General features: G+C 48.4%; 3 protein-coding genes across 10 annotated transcripts in view; 2 read left to right on the top strand and 1 right to left on the bottom strand.

Annotated features, from left to right (window-relative positions):
• Positions 1–22,973, top strand: part of ZNF618 (zinc finger protein 618) — a 562,788-nt gene that overhangs the window by 50,546 nt on the left and 489,269 nt on the right. The window lies entirely within an intron of this gene.
• POLE3 (DNA polymerase epsilon 3, accessory subunit) overlaps positions 1–22,973 on the bottom strand; it is a 353,914-nt gene that overhangs the window by 116,922 nt on the left and 214,019 nt on the right. The window lies entirely within an intron of this gene.
• Positions 1–22,973, top strand: part of RGS3 (regulator of G protein signaling 3) — a 133,210-nt gene that overhangs the window by 69,871 nt on the left and 40,366 nt on the right. For 5 of the 8 annotated variants that reach the window (XM_050760975.1, XM_050760973.1, XM_050760976.1 and 2 more), the window contains one exon: positions 4,094–4,216. In XM_050760975.1, the coding sequence (XP_050616932.1) occupies positions 4,094–4,216 (123 nt within the window). Of the gene's footprint in view, positions 1–4,093; positions 4,217–8,614; positions 11,330–22,973 lie in introns of those variants that run through there. The other 3 variants (XM_050760978.1, XM_050760984.1, XM_050760974.1) reach the window with 2 other exon arrangements.

Genomic DNA, 22,973 nt, shown 5'->3' with positions numbered 1-22,973 from the left:
TCTCACTGTGAAAGGCCCTCCCAGCAAGGGGGGAACTTTTCCATACTTTTGTTGGGAGGGGGACCCCATCCTGGAGCTTAGAGCAGTGGACAGTTATCCAAAAAGCTGCCAGCGAACTCTGCAGCTGCTCTGAGACCCAGCTACCTACAGAATTTCTCCTGGAGGCTTTGCATTCTTGTTGCCTCTTGGTCTAGTCTGCAAGGGGAACATTCCTGCCAGCCACAGATATGGCAGCCTGACCAGGTGATGAGACCTCCCCAGGTGTTGGAGATGAGATCCCAGCATGTGGTTCTCCAAGGCTTTGAGCTGCAGCTCTGCTCCTCATTGGCGATGAGACTCGGGGAGGTCCTTAGCTGCTCTGAACCTTGGCCATTCCCTTCCATAAAATGGGGACAACAATCCATACCATCCCTGCCTCTTCACTGCATTGCCGAGATCAACATGAGGTCATGGCTGGGAAAGTTATTTTTCTTTTTTTTGAGACAGAGTCTCACTCTGTCACCCAGGCCGGAGTACAATGGTGCGATCTCAGCTCACTGCAACCTCTGCCTCCTGGGTTCAAGCGATTCTCCTGCCCCAGCCTCCCGAGTAGCTGGGATTACAGGTGCACACCACCATGCCTGGCTAATTTTTGTATTTTTAGTAGAGACGGTGTTTCATCATGTTGGCCAGACTGGTCAAACTCCTGACCTCAGATGATCCGCCTGCCTCGGCCTCTTAGAGTGCTGGGATTGCAGGCATGAGCCACCGCGCCCAGTTGGAAAATTCTTTTTAAAATTGATAGTTAGACAAAAGGAATTATTAGTAAGGCAGAATTCCTGCTTCAGAACAGAAAGAGAAGAGGACATGGAGGCTCAGAGAGATTAAGGAATGGGCTAAAGCCCACCCAGCTGGGTAGAAGCAGGACTGGGAGGCTTGGGCCAGGGCCAGGTTCATGGAGTGATGGCCTTTCCAAGCTGGAAGGGACCACAGTTCCTGCCTCACCCCCAACCTTTACATGAGAACACTGGAGACAGGGAGCAGAGGGCCTTCTGGTCAGCATCTGCCTCACCCGGCTTCTCCCTGGGAAATCTTGGGGTCTTCTGCTGGCCATATCCTTCCCCTGCCATGGGCTAGAGGGTTCTGGGCAGTGGAGGGAAGCTGTTAAGTGGAAGCTCCAGGAGTGCCTCAGCGCACCACCCAGTTCCCTGAAACCAGTGGGCAGGGCTTTCTTTCCTCTTTCCCCAAATGCTTTTAGGAAGATCAACTTCTGAGCACTTTTGGGCCTGAGAGGAATGGCTGGCACTCAACGTGGGATGTGCCTCCACTCTGAAGGGTGGCATTCCTAAGGGTTGGGTCGGATGCAGGGTAGAAGTCCCTAGATGCTATCATCTGATGCGATAGTCCACCCCAGCTCAAGACCTGCATTCGCTGTTTCTGGAACAGCTTCTCCCAAACATTGTTTTTGCTGGCCCCTTCTTACTGTTATGTCTTAGCTTAGCTTGTGTATTGGCCTGTATAAAAGGCCTGTATAAGAGGCCTTTTCTGATCACCTCAAGTACGACCTCTCCCTTTATGACCTTGATGACATTTTCACAAGTTGTAATTACAGCTGTCCCTCAGTATCCACCAGGGATTTGTTCCAGGACCCCACAGTTACCAAAGTCCAAAGATGTTCAAGTCCTTGATACAAAATGGGGTAGTATTTACATATAACCTATACACATCCTTCCATGTACTTTAAATCATCTTTAGATTACTTATAATACCTAATACAATGTAAGTGCTATGTAAATAGTTGCTAAACTGTATTGTTTAGGGAATAATGGCAGGAAAAGGTATCTGTACATATTTAGTTCAGATGAATTTTTTTTTTTTTTTTGAGACAAGGTCTGCTTTGTCACCCAGGCTGGAGTGCAGTGGCACAATCATTGCTCACTGTAGCCTCAAGCTCCTGGGCTTCAGCAATCCTCCCACCTCAGCCTCCCAAGTAGCTGGGACTACAAGCGCACACCACCACACCCAACTAATTTTTTTTTTTTTAACTTTTGTAGAGACTGGGTGTCACTGTGTTTCCCAGGCTTGTCTAGAACTCCTGGGCGCAAAGGATCCCCCTGCCTTGGCCTCCCAAAATGCTGGTTTATGGATGGGAGCCACTGTGACCAGCCTATAATATTTTTTCAAATAATTTTCATCCTCTGTTGGTGGAATCCATGGATGTAGAACCCATGGATAGGGAGGGCTATATATTATTTCTTTAATTGTTTATTTGTATAAATAATAAATATTGTTGTATTTGCCCCTGACCTGAGAACCCATGCTTAGTCTGTCTCATTTACCTCTTTATTTCCAATGCCTAGGACTGTCCCTAAGAGATAAATGTCTCATTTATCTCTTTATTTCCAATGCCTAGGACTGTCCCTGTCACAGAGCAGGTGCTCAATAAATAGTTATTTTATTTTATTTTTTTTTCAAGGCTGAGTCTTGCTCTGTCACCCAGGCTGAGTCTGGCTTTGTCACCCAGGCTGGGGTACAGTGGTGTGATCCTGGCTTACTGCAACCTCTACCTGCCAGGTTCAAGTGAGTCTCCTGCCTCAGCCTCCTGAGTAGCTGGGATTACAGGCGTGTGCCACCATGCTGGCGAATTTTTGTATTTTTAGTAGAGACGAGGTTTCACCATGTTGGCCAGGCTGTTCTTGAACACCTGACCTCATGATCCACCCACCTTGGCCTCCCAAAGTGCTGGGATTACAGGCATGGGCCACTGCGCCCAGTCAATAAATAGTTATTAAACAAATGAATTGCTGAATAGTAATACTAGTGACTGTTTGTTGAGGCCTGATTGTTGTCCTCCTTGCTTGCCCTCCTAGTAGCTCTGAAAGCCAAGTGATGCCATTATATCCCCATTTCACAGGCAGCTTGGGACTTTCCTGAGGTTGGCAGCTGGGAAGTGGCCCAGCTCGGATTCAAACCAGGCCTGTCCAACTGCAAAATGAGAAAGGGCTGGATAGAAACACTGTCTTTTTTTTTTTTTTTCTGTTCCAAGGGATCAGCTGATGCTCTTAGCTCCCTGGCTGAGTTCATCTAATCGTAGCCCTTTGGGGTTATAATCAAATTCCAGTGGAGGCAGACAGAGCTTGTAATCCCCTGATGAGAGTACCCGGTTGTGGATGGCAACCCTGGGCATGTACCACCATCCCTACCCCACCCCTAGCACACTCTGACTGCTTTAGGGGCGACTCTCTGGGTCCCTGAAGCTCCCTGGTGCTTGTGCCAAAGCTGACCTAGATTTTCACCTCATCCCAGAAGTCCCTCCTGGCAACCAGAGCTTACCAAGGCCATTGCTTGCTAAGCACTATACGAGGCCTAGATGAAAAAGGCCTTTCTAGAAGGGGTTTATAGTTTAGTTGGGGAGAGGAGACTGTAGTACTTAACAAGGTTAAACAGTGAAGCGGGACCTAAATGTCAGCAGTGCAGGGGATGTTGCTGCCCTCGACTGAGCCGAACAGTCACTAATTAGACCGAGATCATGTGCTGGGCAGTGGGGCTGCAAAGGGCCACATGACCCTGCCCGTCAAAGACTTTCCAGAGGGCCCTGAGTTGCTATTTGGGTTCTATTGGTATGCCCGTCCAACCACCCGTTCAGCCTTGGCCTTGGGATCAGAGGAGAGCGCTGTGAGGGAGATGGGTTCTGTGAGCCGGGGGAGGTGGGGAGGGTTCCTGGCTCCACAGAGCATCAGCCCGAGGCCCTGGCCCTCTGGGCTCCCCACGTGCTCTCCCAGCTGCTGCTTTGTGCTGCCTGCCCCTAGGGGTGACCTCATCGGCTCTGTCCTGCAGCTCTTCACAGGCTTCTGCTGTGTTGGGAGCCACTGCCTCCCTCCCCTCCCCCAACCTGTGGGCCAACAGCTCGCCAGCTGGCCCTTGAACCCACTTCCCTGCGCCTCTGGCTGCCTCGATGTCACTGGGGATTAGTGTGCATTTGCGGCTTTTGGCGGACACTCCCCTCCCGCCTGCAGCCTCACCCTCTGGAGCACAGGGATGGGCTTGGGCCTGGGAGCCCCCTGAACCAGGGAGCAGCCCTGACTGTCCATTTCTCTATTTTCCCTGACGTCAGAAGGCAGAGTGCTTATTCACTTTGGAAGCGCACTCGCAGGAGCAGAAGAAGAGAGTGTGCTGGTGCCTGTCGGAGAACATCGCCAAGCAGCAACAGCTGGCAGCGTCGCCCCCGGACAGCAAGGTAAGGGCCTTGACAGTGGCTGTGGCCTGACTGCCTTGTTTCCCCTCAGCCAGCCTGGACCCTTGAGCCTCTGCATTGAGCTGGGGGCCAGCCTGAGCTTCCAACTTGGCTCTGGGCAATGAGCTCTTGGCAAGTGGGGGCCTGTGCCCGAATGTCTCTCCCCCTTGGCATGTCATTGGGTCTGCTGAGTGGGTCTGACAGTGCTCACGTAGAGCGACAAAGCCAAATTAAGCGTGGCCCATCAGTTCTGCACTCTGTTCTTCGGTTTGCCTATGGCAAGGTTTAATTTGGGCTGGCCTCCCTGATGCTGCCTGGCATGTGTTCACCTCTGCCACTGGGTAGCCTGTGCCCAGGGGCAGCACACTGGTGTTTAACATTGGCCCCAGGCGGATGCGATAGAGGGGATGTTTGTGGCAGAAGCTGTTGTATGCTGTATAGTTCCATGTGGGCCAGAGCCAAGTATAGCCGACTGCTGGGGGCTGGGGACTGGCTGGCAGGAGCATCAGGGAAGATTAGAGACTCCCAGGGGGAGGCTGTTCTGGGCCAGGCACTGCTCAGCCCATCCAGTGCCTGGGGAGAGGGGATAGAATAGGAGCTGGACCACACAGCCTTCCCCTTTGACACTCCGATGCCAGCTACAACATACAGTTATATTACCTCATTTGTGAGTCATTCGGGTCCCTTCTCTTGCTAAGAGTGCTGGGCATTTGGGAATTGGGTCTGGTTGGCTGCAAAAGTTGCTGAGGTGGTTGCTCTGCTGGATCTGGGGGAAGAGGAGAGATGAAAGAGAGCTGCAGCCTATGAACTTGCTGGCCTTTTTGCTTCTCCCTGGTGCGCTCAGGCCCCCATGCCATGGGCAGCAGGCCTATGCAGGGGCAGTGGGGGTCAGGCCTTCTGAGGCAGGAGGTGGGGAAGAGGCAGTTGGCAACCTCTTCTGAGGGCCAGTGGTGGACAGCAGCTCCCCAGCTATTCCCGAAAGGAGTGAGGGTCTGAGAATTACATCATCTTAGCTGTGAACGTTCCCTTGTTTTACACTAGCTAGTGGCAAGAATAACTTGGATGAGGGAAGACAGTAGGAAGAGCACGGACTTCTGAGCCACCCTCTACCACCAACTGGCAGTGGGAACTTGGGAAAGTCACTTTGCTGCTCTGTGCTTTGATGTCCCCACCAGTAACCTGGGACAATAATCCTTCCCTCAAAGTGTTGTTGTGAGAATGAAATGAGAGGGTGCATATACGGGCTATAGCACAGTGCCTGGTATGCAGTAGGCACTCGCTCAACCATAGCTGTGGGGAATGCATTGCCCCCTGCCCAGCCCCAGGTGGTTTGTTGCAACACTGGCTGGTTGCCACTGTCAGGTTCTTCTACTGAGCAGAAACCTGTCACCATGCCTATAGGTTGCCCTGCCCCACTGATCCTGGGTTGGTCACAGTCAGAATCCAGGCCACTCTTCTTCATTGGGGTGGCCCCTGGGACGTCAAATGGCTGAACCCATGCCCTCAGTTTGTTTTCCTTTGGGCTTGTGCCTCCTCTTCTCGGGGAAAGAGCTCTTTGTGCCTCACCATCAGAGTTTGCTGACTTTGGAGTGTGTTAGCAGCAGCCTTCTCAATACCTTGGAGAATCTCTCCATCTTCAGGTTCGGGAGGACAGAGGGTGACTGAAGGCAGGCTGTTTCTGGGTCAGGCTCTGGTCCCTGAAGGGCTTTGGGCTTGGCTGGCTGACCCTGGAAGGGCCCGAGGGTTTGAGGCCTGGCTTCAGGGCCACACTAGGATGTATGGGAATCCTGGGCAGAGCAGTTTGGACACGTCTTCAAACCCAAACTCTTCAAATGCGTGTTCCATGGAGAAGCTGTGTGCTGGACAGGAGAAGGATGAAGGAGGGGGCCCGAGTGCTGGGACAGCCTCAGAATTATCTCCCAGGCCTAAGAACTGGGCCTGGCGCCGCACCGGCACACCCCACTTGGGCCACCCTCCTCAGAAGCCCATGATATAACTGTCTTTTGTCAGGCAGGCCCTAGAGGTCTCACTGCTCAGCCTTCCCCATCCCTACCGCCAGCATGCACATGCAAAGAGTCTTAGCAACTTACTCCTTCTAGACACTTATGGAATGCTTCCTGAGAGGAATTCCAGTAAATATGATTCTCTCCAGCCCTAGGTAGTTCTAGCAGTGCTTTAGCAACCTTACTGACAGGGCCCACCTGGCTGTCCAGCTGGTCCACAGCATTGTCCACTTGTGCTCAGTTCCATCAGGTCCTGGCAGCCTCGGGCTGACCAGGAACCTCTTTACCAAGGGCTGGCCACTAAGGTCTCCGTCTCCAGGGCAGAAGAAGAAGGGCCAAGCAGAGCTCAGAGGCTGACTGCTTGCTCTTCAGGTGTAAGGGTCCTGCTGGACCGATTTGCTCTGAGATGGAGTGTTGCTCTGTCAGCCAGGCTGGGGTGCAGTGGTGCGATCTCAGGTCACTGCAACCTCTGCCTCCTGGGTTCAGGTGATTCTCGTGCCTCAGCCTCCTGAGTGGCTGGGACCCCAGGCACATGCCACCATGCCTGGCTAATTTTTGTATTTTTAGTAGAGATGGGGTTTCACCATGTTGGCCAGACTGGTCTCAAACTCCTGACCTCAAGAGTAGCACACCTTTGAATGGCTTTTCTGTGTTCTTTCTCCTTTCTGCGGATGCTCCACCTTCTGCTGAACAAAGGAAAACACTGCCTAGACCCCCCACCCTACCCCTGCCCCACCCAAATGCCTCTCAGGCAAAAAGGGGTTTGTAAAGCAACTCCCTAAACTCCCGTGCTCCTTTCAATAGTGTCTGCTGACACCCAGATGTGGGGGAGTCTTTAAATATCTTAAGAAATGTAAAGCTCTTCCCAAATTCACAAAACATAGTAAGTGCAATTTACCTTAAAGATGAAATATATGCTTGTTGGGAAGGTGGAGGGAGTCAGGGGAAGATGGACTTAAAGAACAGTTGGGAGGTCACACCCTTGCTGTGGGACCTTCAGCAGCCGCTGACTGCTGTGGCCTCAGTAGTCCCATCTGGGCACTGGGCCCATGGCTCTTTCTGTCTCTCCAAGCTTTGTGACTTTCGTGAAAGCTGAGGGCCAGGGGCCATCTAGTCTCCATTTCTTGTAGAAATAAATGAACTACTTTCTCTCTTGTCTCAACTTCCTACTCCTGTTCATCACCCCCTCCTTCCTCTTCAGAGCTCTGCCCCTCTGTTGCTTCATTATCTGTAGCTGGGGGCCACCTACCTTTCTTCTTCTGCCTGGAAATTCTTGTACTAAACTCCCTGCATGGGGAACTGCTGCGAGACTTCTAATCTAGAATAACCCAGAGCCAGGCCCACCTGTGGCCATTCAGGTTCTAAGCTAGAAGGGAGAGGCAGTTATATATTCTTTTGATTATTCAAGCAAATATACATAATAAATGCCTTCTCAGTGCCAGATACTGGTTTAGATCCTTTGGGGTCACAGAGATGAATGAGACCTGGTCCCTGTCCCTATGGAATTCTCCTAATAGGAGAGAGGTGACGAGGGCACTGGAGTGGTGATCTAAGCATGAAAGCCATGCTTGCGGGTCCTAAGAAGGATCCAGTGGGGTCCTGGCTATCCAAGCATCATCTATGCCATGAGCCTCCTGCTCAGTACCCTTCATGTGCCTGGTGCTGCGCTGGGCTCCAGGAAGCCTTCTGAGAAGCATGGAAACCAAGCCCTTAGGATAAGGGCAGACACAGTGCAGTGGGGCCTGGCCCTGTTCTCAGGGCAGGTCCTGTGCTCCACTGGGGGGACACACAGAACAATTCATCACTCCCTTTCCTCAGGAGATCACAGTCTGGTGGCGGAGGCAGACATGACAGATAGTTCAAAATAACGTAGTAAGCGATGTGACCTCAGGTGAGCCACTTAGCCTCTCTGAGACTCAGTTTTTGCATCAGTAAAGTGGATGGATTAAGAGGCTTCTTGTGAGGATTGAACTCAGGATGTGCTTTGCAAAGTGGCATGCAAGATGAACTCCGAACTAGCTGCTATCATTCTCACTGTCATGGTCTTAAAGTGCTGCCCATATGGGAAGATTCATCGGGGCCTTGTTCATTGAAGCTGCTGCTGGTGCTCGGAGCACATGTGACAACTGCTCCATGTCACTTCCTGGTAGACACCTGCCATATTCCAGGGGCCAGGCAGGGAAACTGAGGCCTCCTTGTCTGCTGTGGCTCTAAGACTTCTCCCAGATGTGACAGTGAGGTGCGTGCCACCTTGTCATCTCCACTGGGGCCACTAGAGACAGCCCTGGAGATGCCAGGGTGTGTGAGTGCATTAGAAAGGAGCAGAGGCAGGTCCTGCAGTCAGGCAGCCCGGCCTGAGTAGAAAGCGAGCTAATTCCAGTTCTGTCTGGTTCCACAGAAACTCCACCCTTTCGGCTCTCTCCAGCAGGAGATGGGGCCGGTCAACTCAACCAATGCCACCCAGGATAGAAGCTTTACCTCATCAGGACAGACTCTGATTGGCTGAGCAAACCCAAGGGCGGGACTCTGCTTCTGGCAACTTAACCCTTTCTTGGGCATCCCCTACCACACAGTAACCTCACCTCAACTGGACCCAAAACAGAGGACCAAGATGGTGGGCCTAGGGTCATCTGAAGGGAGTGGTCCCAAGGGTGCGTCAACAGAAGGACCACAGTGGTGTGAGAGGCCTTGTGGGCATGCAGAGACTGGCAGCAGAAAGCCCCAAGAGGAGAGGACTCAGAGGCTTCTTCCTTCCAAGGAGGAGGAGGAGGAGGACATTCCACATCTGGGCTTCCAGTGATGGCTCCTGGACCTGCCTTGGGGGCAGCAGGAGAGCTTGGGAGAGGTCACCCTGATGAAGAACAATGCCATGATCTGCCGCTGCCAGAGGACATCTCTGCCCATCACTCATTTTTCACCTGTACACATTGGCTCATTCATTCGATGGATATGTCGGGTGCATCTACTTTATGCCAGGCTCTGTGCTAGGAGCTGGGTATACTGTGGAGAAAAAGTCAGATACGGTCTCGCTGTCATCAAGATTTCAGTCCAGCTGGGAGTGAGCACTAAATAAGTCAGCACCAACACACACATGCACACACGTGATGGCAAGCTGTGATCATCTATGAAGGAAAATACAGATTTCTTCAAGAGGGAATTGTACTTAGATTGCTGTGTGTGGGGGTGGAGATGGGGAAGGACACAACTTTTAAACCTAGACTTGTGGGCTGGAGAGGAAGGAGCCAGTCCTGGACTTGGGGAAGAGTGTTCCTGGTAGATGGAATAGTACGTGGAGAGTCCCTGAGATGGGAAGGAGCTCAGCGGGCTGGAGGAATGGCGAGCAGGCCAGTGTGGCTGGAGCTTAGTGAGGAGCAAGACACAGTGGGCGAGGGCCTGACTGTGCAGGGTTTGGTGGTTGATGTCTTGTTGATTTCATTCTAGATACACTGGGGAGCCATTGAAGGCTTTTGAGGAAGGGAGTTGCAGGTACATTTCTACAAGATCAGTTTACACATAGGAGGGACCCAAGTTGGTGTGAGATCAGTTAGAGGGCTCGTTCAGTTAACCAGGTGAGGTCTGTCCTGGTGGCTTGTGCTGGATGGTGGCTGGGGAGGTGGGTGCCTGAATGCCAGGCTCTGGAGGAGAAGAGATGACTCCCTGCCTCATCCCCCTGCCTACCCTCCTCCTCAATGGCCCCTTTCTCAGTGGATGTGAGTGAGGATTAGGACCTTCCTCACAGAGCCACCTTTTGGCCAGGCCTGGGTAGGGGGCCAGTGCTGAGTTCTAGGAATGTTCCTGGAAGTTGGGAGCAGTGAGTGCTCGGCCTGGGCTAGGTGGGAGAGTTCACGGCTGCCCAGGCCTTAGCAGGGGCCGCTGTGCTGTCTTTCCGTCCTATGCTGAGCATTGTGATAGAAGCTGCCACACAGTGCCCTGGAAACTGACTTGGCTTGCTTTCTGTGGGGCTCCCAAGGGCCAGGGACTGGGCTGGAGGTGGCCTAGCAGCTCTAGTGGAGACTGTCCTGCCACAGGGCTGAAGGAAGACCAACCAAGGGGACAGCAGTATGAACCCACCCCACTGGCTGCCTGCTGCACGGCTCATGGGCAAAAGTGTATCAAGAGGATTAGAGTCACTTGCATAGGAAAAGAGGATCAGAGAGGCTGAGGGCTCGCTCAGGCCAGAGAGGCTGCCTGACCGTGGACATTCTTCATGTTGTGTAAGACCTCAGCATCTTTAGAGAAAGGTTCTTGTGCCCCTGTGAGCTTGCTCAGCTGCTATGGCCACTTGAACCCCAAAAATAGTGGCCTAGAAGAGAATACACCCCTTACCTCCCACTTATCCTCCTCTCAACCTAGGAAAGATCAGACATATTGACTCAGCAGTCTAATGGGGGATGGGCTGGATCTGCCCGTGACCAGACCAATGCCCCCCACCCAGCAGGGGAGTAGACGCTGCCTGGACTGGGACCAGTGATACACAGTATCTCTGTCTTCCAGGGCTCAGCCTGCGGGGGGGGAATTGTGAGAGGCTGAGCAGCTGGGTCTGCACAGACAGCAAGCTGCACTTTGATTTCATTTGATTCCCTTACAAAATGACATAAGGGGAATGTGAGGCACAGGAGACTCGCCTGTCTGGGAAGGCAGCAAGCTCGTCTCTCCTGGACCTGGTGACCTACCTGTGTCTACCAGACAGGTGCAGAGGACAGAAGCTCTGGCCACAAAGAAATGGACAATCTGAATGCAGCACACAGCCCTGGGGACAGGACTTTTCACCCAGCCTGTCCTGACAAGCTGCTGAGTCGAGCAGAGGCTCACATCAGGGTCCCAGGCCCAGCTGTTAGGGAAGCAGACATCAGTTCCTGGTGGGCCTTGGGCAGTGACTGTGGTGAGCCATAGCACCGTTGCTGCTCTGCCTCTCAAATCGATGGAACAATTAATTTGGCTCCACAGGCTCAAGAAGATGAAACATGACCTGATGGCCACTGCTGTCCAGCATCCCAGTCCATCCTAGCTGTCCAGGATGATGAACAAGCTATCGAAATTGCACTTGAGAGCTATAGTCACGGGAAGCATTGCCGAGCCCCTCCCTACTACATAAATCATGCTAAGAAGCACACAATGGCCTCTTTCCTGATGGGCCAATTGTCTTGGTTTGGTGTCTTAGGCCCAGGAGCTGGGAGGATGGGAGCACAACCATTTATTGTTGGAAAGACCATCTGTGCAACTTGAATACAAAGTTATTCTTTAGTTCACCACTCACCCCCGACTCTCTGATCCTATTTTCACGTTTTTTTTTTTTTTTTTTTTTTTTTTTTTTTAATGCCTCAGGCTCTGGGTCTTTTAAAACTCTTCATCTATCCTGTAAGCCATCAGTCCTGGATCTCTGCTGACCTGGGTCTTTTGGCCATTTGGGAGTTGGGACATTGCAGACCTTTTGGAAATAATGACGTTTATTTATATATGTCTTGTATTTTTATTCTTTATTTTTTCCCCATGAATTCTCCCACCAAAGTCCTCATTTGTCACACATGGCACCAAGGCACCAAGAGGGTTTTGCAAAGTGAAGATGAAGGCAGTTTTGCAATGTGGAAGGACTCCCCATAGCGAAAGCTCCACAGTGAGAGCCTGAACTTTGGAGACAGCAACTGGGGTCCCCAGGCATGATCTCCCCTCAGCCTCCCAGCAGCCTTGTTTTATGGGTGAAAGAGACCAAGGCTCTGAGAAGTTAGATGTTTTATCCTAGGTCACACAGCTGGCAAGGGCCAAGCTTGCCCTCAAGCCGAGGCCTTTGAATCTCATCTACCGCTCATTTCAGATAAAAAGGTTTGCCTTTTAGGGACAGAAGTAAGAGAAATCAATCATCTCCAGGAAGAGGCAAGAGAGGGATATCCGGCATGTCAGAAGCTGTGGCCCATCAAGCTGTAGAGGGGATGCTTTTAGGATAAATAAAATGAGATGCCTTAATTTCCACCCAGTGGAGAATAAACTTCCAGAATGCATTTTCCTGAGGGTGGCACAGGCTGAAAAGATCAATAGCTTCCCACAAGATTTGAAAAAAGACTAAAATGAGAGATCAGATTGAGCTTCTTAAGACAGGTTCTCGGGGAGCTCTGGAATGGGTAGCTTACACCCCTTCCCCTTTTGAATTTGGCATCAAAAGGATCAGCAGACAGAGTCCTGAAGTGCTTGGCAGTGATGGAATGTTGGCCAAAGGCAAAGAGGTATAACTTCAGGCTCAGGGTGGCTTGTGCCCAGCTTAAGTACTGGAAGGAGGCCTTTGACTTGAGACCAGCTGAGGGCAGGGAGAGAGCCTGCCCATGCTGAACCTGCCAGGTTTTGTGCCCAGGTTTTGCTAATTGACTGATTTAGACTCTCAGCCCTGAATAACAGGGAATTGGATCTGATTTCAGCCATCTCCCCCAAGAGATGCAGACTCTTCTCCCTAAAAAGCTGTTTCCAGGCAGCCTCCAGCTCTCCTCCCCGTTCCCTGCTGCTGCCCTATTGGTGGACAGACTGCCTTCTTCGCTGTCTTGCTCTTGGTCTCAGCTGTCTTGCTATTGTTTTTTTTAGCTCCTGAAGAAGACAGTGCAACCTTACCCTCTATCCTGTCTTTGCCTTCTCTTCGCTGAAGACTTTCTCTCAGTAGAGCCATCCATCCTCCAAACTGTTCCCAGATCCTTGGTTTTAAAGGTAGATACCAGAAGTTAATCTGATGGGCTCTTACAAGAGGAGCCAGGCACAGGGCCAAGCTTTTCACCTACCCTGTCTCATCTAATCCTCATGCAGACTTATGAGATGTGTTATCCCTGTTATACATTTACTCTCACTATGCCCAATTTAGAGATGAAGATGCTGAGTCTCAGAGAAGTTAAGAAACGTGCCCAAGGTCACACAGCTAGTGGGTGGCTAGGATTGAAACTTGGGCAGCCCAGCTCCAGGGCACCTGCTTTGGATTTTTTTTTTTTTTTTTTTTTTTTTGAGACGGAGTCTCACTGTGTCTCCCAGGCTGGAGTGCAGTGGCGTGATCTCGGCTCACTGCAAGCTCCGCCTCCCGGGTTCACGCCATTCTCCCGCCTCAGCCTCTCAAGTAGCTGGGACTACAGGCGCCCGCCACCACGCCCGGCTAGTTTTTTGTATTTTTAGTAGAGACGGGGTTTCACCATGTTAGCCAGGATAGTCTCGATCTCCTGACCTCGTGATCCACCCGCCTCGGCCTCCCAAAGTGCTGGGATTACAGGCTTGAGCCACCGCGCCCGGCCTGGATTATTTAGCTGTACAGCTTTCCTGTAAGTGCGGACCATCCAAGCTGGGGGGGCCAGGGAGGCTGGGCTGTTACACTCCTGCTTAAAGACCATTGTGGGAGGCCACTGTCTTCAGAATAAAGCTTGGCTTTCCAGGCTCTCCTTGGTAGCACTACACTCCTGCTTGGCACCTGGAGCCCAGCCACACCGCACTATTTCCCCTTCTCTAAACTCACTGTATACATTCACAGTTAGGGTGTTTGATCTGCCTGATGTTGACTGCCCTGCTTGGCTGTCCCCGCCGGATGTAATCCTCAACCTTCGAGGCTTAGTGGCTCCTCTGAGAACACCTTTCTCAGGCACGCATCAGGAGTCCTGACTTCCCCCTTCGTGGTTCCCAGAGTACTTTTTCTGCCTTAGCATAATTCATCGTTAGCACCTGGATGACTATGAGCTTCCTTCTTGGGAGCAAGTGGATGTTATATTTTATTTGTGTTTGGTTCTATTGGTGTCTGGTCCACAGTAGGTGCTCCGTAGAGGTAGGATTGAATTAGGCTGTCCAGTTCAACTCTCTTATATTCTAGAACTAGACGAGGAAACAGGTGCAAAAAGAGAAATGACCTGGCCAGGATCATGAGAAAGGTTAGTATCAGAGCCAGGACCAGAGCTCAGGTCTCCTGATTCTTTGGATTCAGAGCTTTTTCTGTTGCACCTCAGCTTTGTGGAGACCAGAGCATGGATCTACACTTGGTTTATGAAGGTCTGACCAGTTTCACTTCAGGGTCATGGATACCACCATGTTCCCACGCTGACGCTGGGGAATTCCCAGAGGGAAAGGAAACCCAGTTGGAGCTGCTGCTGTGGGTTGCGGAGCTTACCTCTCACCGGGCCCGTTGCTCGCAGAGAAAACCAGCGGGCGATTCTGAAAATCTTGCCTCGAGTCCTGATTTTGCTGGTACTCCCATGTGACTTTGAGTAAATTGCTTCACATCTCTGATCATCTGTTCCTTTACCAAGAAAAATGAGGGAGCTGAATTCAGATGGTCTCCAGGAGTCATCTGATTCCAGATTATCAGGATATAACAATAAAGATGAGTATGATAAAGTAGCTACTCCCCTCAGAAAAGGTGGAGATCCTGGTCTAGGGGGAGAATTGGCTAGGTTCTTCATCACAGTCACTGTCTGGAGACACATAGGTGTTCCATAGAAACAGCTCCATGAGGGATTTCAGAGGGGAGAATGGGCAGACTGCAAAGCCTCGGTACTCTAATACCAGGCGAAAAGAAGAAAGGGAACAGGCATTTTAGTTTTCACATTGAAACAGAGTATATGTGTATGGCCCTATGCAAATGTTGTTCCTGGTGAATATTCATCATGTACTCATCACACATAGGTATATTTTAGACAGAAAGTGGTCCTCATCACAGACACCCAAATTATGAGCACATTACTGCCTCCTCTCCCCTAGAGGTGCCTCTTCTAGCCTCCCTCGTGGGAGGCCAGCACAAGACGGGCTCTCCAACCCTGTATCTTCCCATTCCCTCCTTCCTTTCTGCTCAGGTGGCTGGGCACACACACTGAACTCTTTTGTTTCAACTTCACATATATATAGGTTGGTGCAAAAGTAATTGTGGTGTTTTCCATTAAAAGTAATGATGAGAACTGCGATTACTTTGGCACCAACCGAGTATGTATGCAAGTACATTCTTTAACCTTTCCAACTCCCAGTCCAATGCATCAGGCTAATTTCCGTGTGGAATTTGTGGTCACTGGTTTGCAGTCCTTTCATTTCTGGTGTGGTCAGAAGTCTCCTTCAGACTCTTCCCCATAAGTTGCCATTGACTTTTTCATTACCTTTAGTACCTACCCACTTCTGCTGGGATAACCCTACCCAAGATAAATTTTCAAGAAAATTGTCCTAAATGTTAGTGGGTTTCTGTTTTGGTTTAAGTCTATTATTGCAATATGGGTTTCTACTCTTTCTACTTGATGGAAGACTATTAAGGGTTAAGTAGGCTGGCCTAGGAAGCTGACCACCATTTATAACATACTTTTGAGTGGGAAAATGCATTCAGAGGCCTATAATCAATACTCAGGTGGACTTTGGGAATATAACATTTATTTTATGAGTGACTAGAATATTGGTAGAACCCTAGAAACTTTGAACATGGAGCTGGAAAGCCTCCTCCCTCCCTCACTGAGATCAATTGATTAACAAGCTAGACTGTAGAAACCAAGTGAAAGAGGCAGAAACTTGGCCAAGGGCATGTAGTTGGTGACTTCTGAAGATTCTGCTGGGCTGGGGGTGGAGGAGGGGCACAGATGGTCTCAGAGTTGTCTCACTCAGCATCTCACTGTGTTGGCCTTAGGAAATACAAGTCACCATGTTGGGCTGTAATGGAAATAGTGAGAAAGCAGCTCAGCTAATGGTGTGGGGAGAGGTTGTCTAGTCCTCTGGCTTGTCTGTAAATTCCTGGCGTGTGCTTGCTGGAGCAGAATGAATGGGGCTGCTGTGTTTTACCTGCAGCTAGGAGCATGGCTGGACTGGTGGAGACGCTCCCTGAGGTCTGTTCTAAAAATAGCAGTGGGAATGGAGCTGAGGGGAAGAGGAGGGGGCTCCTTCAGGAGCTGGGTGGGGAGACCTCACCCCCTTCCTCTTCCTGCCAGGCCCGATGTGCGGAAGTCCCATGGAGTCACATAATTCCATCTGGGAGGGTCCTGGAGCCATCAGCTCTCACACCCCCTCCTCATACAGGCGAGGAGGCCCTGGAGGCCCGGAGAGCAGAAAGCACTGGCTGGTGGCAAGCAAACCTAGGGAGAAGGGCCCAGTTGGCAGGCCATGTTTCCCTGGCTGTTTCAGCACAGTGGCTGCAGGCCTTGTGAGGTTTGCTGTCACTGCCTTTGGGCGCACAGAGCCTGGGAACTCCTGGGACCGGATGTGGTCAGGCTTCCTGAGAGTCGCCTGGCAGGCGAGGAGTCCCCGGCTAGCCCATCCTGAGCCCTGACCTCAGCCAGCCGACTGTCCAGTGCCACACCTCCTCTTGCTGGTGTCCCCTCCCTTGCTGACTTGTCCTCCTTTCTTTGGACTGTCTGCAGGGAGGAAGGACAAGGACCAGCCTAGATCTGGCCTGCAGGACAGAGGCCTTAGTAGCTCAGGATCTTTCCCTGCCCCTCCCCAGGAACAGAGGCAGCTGAGGTGGTAGCAGACTCCTGCAGGTTTAGAGACAGACAGGCCAGGGTTCAAATCCTAGCTCTTCCTCTCACTAGCCGTGGGATTACTGGTGGGTCACAGAACATCTGTAAAATGAGACAAGAACACTGATTTCACTGCGGTCTTGTGAAGATCAAAGGGGATCTGTCGTAATGCCTGGCATGCAGTAGGTACTTAATAGTAGCTCTTATTGCAAAACCAAGCCATGAACATGTATCTGACTTTCTATAACCCCCTTCCTTGGGGCCTCCACTCATGGGGCATGGGAAGTTGTTTTTTTCTTTGTTTGTTTTAATGCAGTTGACTTTTGTTGTTGTTGTTGTTGTGTTGTAGCAAAAGTAATCCATGTGATTGATGTTTATTATGAAGAAAACATTTAATACAGATGAACCAAGAACAGGGAATGAAGTTCATCCTTAATCCCAGCACCCAGAGATAAACCACTGTTAACATTTTGGAATGTGTCCTGTCAGGCATTCGTTTATACATACATATATCTTATTTGCAAATTGGGGTTACTGGTGCAATTTTCTAACCTGCTTTTTCTCCCCCATTTAACAGCGTAGTGTATCCATGTTTCCATTTCAATAAATATTCTTCTACAACATCATTTTTAGTGCCTGTGGAGTATTTCATTGTGTAGATGAAACATGCTTTATTTAAGTAATCTTCAGTTGTTTATCATTCAGGTTGCTTGCAATTTTTCTTTGTTACAAAAACCTCAGATAAAAGTCCTTGTATAGGAGGCTGAGGTGGGAGGATGGCTTGAGCCTGAGTTCGAGGTTACAGTGAGCTATGATTACACCACTGCACTCCAGCAGTGAGACCCTGTCTCTGAATGAAAAAAAAAAAAATCCTCTTAGGTGTATCTTGGCATCCCCAGCATCCAGCTCAACACCTAGTACACATTTGACTCTAAATAAATATTTGTTGGGTGCAGTGACTCATGCCTGTAATCCCACCACTTTGGGAGACCAAGGTGGGTGGATCACTGAGGTCAGGAGTTCGAGACCAGCCTAGCCAACTTGGTGAAACACTGTCTCTACCAAAAAATACAAAAATTAGCCAGGCATGGTGGTGCATGCCTGTAGTCCCAGCTACTGGGGAGGCTGAGGTGGGAGAATCACTTGAACTTGGGATGTGGAGGTTGCAGTGAGCCGAGATTGTGCCACTGCATTCCAGCCTGGGCAACAGAGTGAAACTTCATTTCAAAAAGGAACTAAATAAACAAATATTTGTTGAATGAATGACTGTTTTGTTAAAATAAACGCCCGTTAGTAGAGTTTTGGGTCAAAGGTTATATATTTATAAAATAGATTATTGATCCTATTGCCAAATTACCCTGCAGAAAGGTTGTACTGATTTCTAATCTCATCTAGATTGACCAGCTCATCCTGCTTTGCCTGGGATTTTCCCTTTTTAGCACTGAAAATCTTGTCAAATCAAGCAAACTGAAATAGTCTGGATAAGAAAATGTTTATTCCCCCTCATCATTACCAACACGGTATATTGTTAGATTTTTTAATAGGTTCTTTTTTTCATTATTAGAGATGTTGAACATTTATTTATATGCCTTCTAGTCACTTGTGTTGCCTCTTTTGGGAATAGCCTGTGCAAGTCTTTTGCTCATTTTTCTATTGGGACTTTTATAGTTTAATTATTAATTCACAAAGAGCTCTTTCTATAATAAGGATATTTGTATGTTAGCCTTTTATTTTTATAATTTCTTTAAACTACAGATGTTTCTGACTTATTAGTCATATCTATAATTTGTTTTAGAGTAGTTTTATTGAGATTTAATTCAAATGCCATACAATTCACCCATTTAAAGTATACAATTCAATAATTTTTTGTGTATTCACACACTTGTGTAACCATCACCACAATCAATTTTAGAACATTTTCATTATCTCAAAAAGAAATCATACTACTTAGCTATCATCCATTAATTCCCCCATCTCCTCCAACCCGAAGCAACCATTAGTTCATACTTTTCATCTCTGTAGATTTGCCTATATTGGACATTTCATATAAAGGGAATTATATAATATTTGGACTTTTGTGACTGGCTTCTTTCATATAGTGTAATGTTTTCAGGATCATCCATGTTGTAGCATGTATCAGCACCTAATTCCTTTTCATGGCTGAATGATACTCTGTTGTATGGAATATCACATTTTGTTTAATTGTTCATCAGTTGATGGATATTTTGGGTTGTTTACACCTTTTGGCTATTCTGTATAATGCTGCCATACATATCTGTGTGCAAGTTTTTTTGTATGGACATATATTTTTATTACTCTTACGTGTATACCTAGGAGTGGAATTGCTGGGCCAAATGGTAACTAATGTTTAACTTTTTGAGAAACTACCAGACTGTTTTCCAAAGTGACTGTACTGCTGGGCACGGTGGCTCAAGTCTGTAATCCCAGCACTTTGGGAGGCTGAGGCGGGCCGATCCAGAGTCCAGAGTTCAAGACCAGCCTGGGCAACATGGTGAAAACCTGTCTCTACTAAAAATATGTGTGTATATATATATAAAAGCTGGTGTGGTGGCAGGCACCTGTAGTCCCAGTTACCATAATGTATTTAGTGTATTGATGCATGATTAGATTGTTTCTAATGTTTTGATATTCTGAGCAATGTTGCAGTAAATATCTTGCTGTGCTTTTCTGTTAGGAGTGTGGCACACACTGCCGAAGTGCTCTAAAAATGCTTTCCTTCTGTTTACACATGTCATCTCCCCAACAGTATTGTTCTTATCCCATTTTTTAATTGAGAAACCAAAGGAACAGAGGTTAAGTACATGTACAATTTGCATTCCTACTCACAGTGAATGAGAGTTCACCCTAAGTAAAATGGAATGTTAAATTGCTTTTAATTCTTTGTTGGTACAAGAAGTGAAAATTTATATTTAATCTTAATTTACATTTATTTCATTATTAGTGAGGTTGAGATTCATTTTATTTTATTTTTTGAGATGGAGTCTTGCTCTGTCACAGAGGCTGGAGTGTGGTGGCGCCATCTTGGCTCACTGCAACCTCCACCTTCCGGGTTCAAGCGATTCTCCTGCCTCAGCCTCCTGAGTAACTGGGATTACAGGCGCATGCCACCATACCCAGCTACATTTTTGTATTTTTAGTAGAGATGGAGTTTCACCATGTTGGCCAGGCTGGTCTTGAACTTCTGACCTCAAGTGATCCACCCACCTCAGCCTCCCAAAGTGCTGGAATTATAGGCGTGAGCCACTGCGCCCAGCCTCTTTTTATATTGATCAGTCACCTATATTTCTGCTTTGGCCTGTCAGTTCATGTCATTTGCCCAGTTTTTGACTGAGGCATTATCTCATTTGTAAGAGCTCTTTATGTGGTTAGAATATTAACCATGTGCTTATTATATGGGTTATAATTATTTTTCTAGTTTGTCATTTACCTTCTAACTTTATAGTATCTTTTTTTTTTTTTTTTTTTTTTTTGAGACAGAGTCTCGCTTAGTCGCCCAGGCTGGGGTGCAATGGCGCGATCTCGGCTCACTGCAAGCTCCGCCTCCCGGGTTCACGCCATTCTCCTGCCTCAGCCTCCCGAGTAGCTGGGACTACAGGCGCCCGCCGCCTCGCCCGGCTAATTTTTTGCATTTTTAGTAGAGACGGGGTTTCACCGTGTTAGCCAGGATGGTCTCAATCTCCTGACCTCGTGATCCGCCCGCCTCGGCCTCCCAAAGTGCTGGGATTACAGGCGTGAGCCACCGCGCCCGGCCTAACTTTATAGTATCTTTTATCGTTTAGAAGTAAACTTTTTTTGTAATCAAATTTTTTTGGGGGGGTTGGGAGCACCTATATTTTCTAAGGTCTTTCCTACCCCTAGATTATGAGAAGTATTCATCTACATTTTATTCAGGTAGTTTTATTCTTTTATTTTTTGCATTTATATTTTAAATTCATCTGCAATTAATTTAGTGCCTGGTGTCAGATGGAACTCTTATTAGTTTTTTCCCTCAAATGGTTTGGCCAGTATTTCCAAACCAATTTTTTTGAATTGTCTTTCCTTTCTTCACTTATCATAGACCAAATTTCCACATATGGGTGGTTTGGCTTCTAAGCTCTCTCATCTCCCTCATTGATCTGTCTATTCCTACATCAGGTTAGACTTAATGACTTTAGCTTCAGAATATGGTTTAGTAGTAAACATCCCAAGGCAAACCCCTATTATTCTTCTGCAAAATTTCCTTTGGAGTTATACACCCTAATTCTAGTCTGCTAGTGGCTTTACTGTTACCTTTGTCACAAACATATTTCAACATCAGGAATGACACCAGATCCATAGTAGCCTGTCCTCATGGCCTCTAACCCATAATGATCATGTCGGCTGGACTATACTTCTCTGCTTTCCTCCATACCTCCTAGGTATTGTTCTAATTATCTGGAATTTCAGTTTCCGGTTGTGGTGCAATCTCAGCTCCTGCAACCTCCAACTCTCGGGTTCAAGTGATTTTCCTGCCTCAGCCTTCTGAGTAGCTGGGATTACAGGCGCCTGCCACTACACCCAGCTAATTTTTGTATTTTTAGTAGACAGGGTTTTACCCTGTTGGTCAGGCTGGTCTCAAACTCCTGACCTCGTGATCTGCCTGCCTTGGCCTCCCAAAGTGCTAGGATTACAGGTGTAAGCCACCATGCCCGGCTGGTTGTGACTATTTTTAAACATTAGCACTATTCTGTTTTAAGAATCATTTACTTAAAATTGCACTTTTAGTTATCAGTAGTTAAGGCTCTAAATGTTTCCGTTTTCATGGCTTGCCTCTGTCTCTCACATACCACATCATCTCATTCTTGACTTCTCGATTTTAATTCACTTTTGTCTGTAGTTTTCTTGAGTAATGTTTCCAGAAAGGGTCTGTGGGTGGTATCCTTTCTTATCCCGGTAAGCCTGAAAATATTTGTCCTCATGTTTGAGTCATAGTTTGCTTGAATAGAAATTTCTGAGTGAATCGTCCTTCTCTCCCAGAAGCCTGAGAGCAGTGTTCTATGGTTTCCCCAGTATTTAGTGTTTTAAGAGCAGTTTTTCCTTGATTTTCTAAAATTTATTTATGGAAACAGCCAGGATTCCTCTTTCCAATCTCTGGAATTCAGAAATTTCCCTAGATTATTTCTAGTTGTTTCTTTTGGTAATTTTTCCTGGTCCTAACTAGGTAAGTCCTTTCAGTCTGAAGACTCAAGTCTTCCTTTAGTTCAGGGAAATTTTCTATTAATTTAGGAATGGTTTCTATTCTATGTATTCAATCTCCTCTTTCTGGACTTCCTACTACAAATAATAATAATAATAATAATAATGGTGCCTAACATTAAAGCATGCTTTCTTTCTGTGATAATGTATAATCTTCCCAGCACTATTGTTATTATCCCCATTTCATAGATGAGAAAACAAAGGAAAAGAGAGATTGAGCAGATTATACAAGGTCTCCTAGTTAGGAGGTGCAGGCCAGGTTCTAATCCCGAGCACCTGGCCCCAGAGCCCGTGTCTTTAGCTGCTATACTATACTCCCAGCCTGTTGGGTCCCAACCCCAGAGCCCACCCTGCCCTTCCCCTCAGTACTCTCCAGTGACAATGTTGAGTATCAACAGGCAGGGACTCTGTAATCAGTGGGGAAAGCTTGGGGATGCTAGGACGATGGATCTGAAACAGACTGGGCTACTGAGGCCAGAGACGGGCAGGGATTGTCAGAGGTTCTCCAGTGAATTTAGAGTTGGGACTCTTCCCCTCCCTTCTCTTCCCTTGGTGTCAGCCACCCTCTTCAGGCCTCCTCTTTGTCCCTGGGACTGCTGCATTGCTTCTTGTGGGTCTCCCTCTTCCTACTCCTGTCCATGTAGTCACCGCTGTCAACAGCAGCCACGATGACTCTTCTTATAGAACACACGTGGTCACCTTCACGCTGCTGAGTGTTTGTTGAATGACTGTGTGAGTGAGCAAAGAAGTTTACAGTGCCTAATGTGCATCAAACACTGTGCTAAGTACTGGCAATGCAGTATGCATAAGTGACAAAAACCCAACTCAGATTAGCTTCTAGCAGTAAATGGAATTTACTGGATTAGGAGGGATAGCCTTCAGGCCTAGTTGGATTCAGACCCTTGAGCAATGTCACTGAGAACTGGCCTCAGCCTCTTCATCTCTTGGTTCTATTTACTTAGGTGTTAGCTCACTCCCTTAGTGGTAGCAGTGCTGCTGCCAGAAGGGGCAGGGTTATGGCCATGGCCTTGGAGTTGGACTCCCTCAATCATTTCATCAAAGTCCCTGGGCCTGAGCCTCATTGGCCCA

Source organism: Macaca thibetana, chromosome 15, assembly GCF_024542745.1.
Source record: "Macaca thibetana thibetana isolate TM-01 chromosome 15, ASM2454274v1, whole genome shotgun sequence".
Taxonomy (NCBI): domain Eukaryota; kingdom Metazoa; phylum Chordata; class Mammalia; order Primates; family Cercopithecidae; genus Macaca; species Macaca thibetana.
Note: the sequence above shows the minus strand (reverse complement) of the source record. Positions and strands in the feature narration are given on the sequence as shown.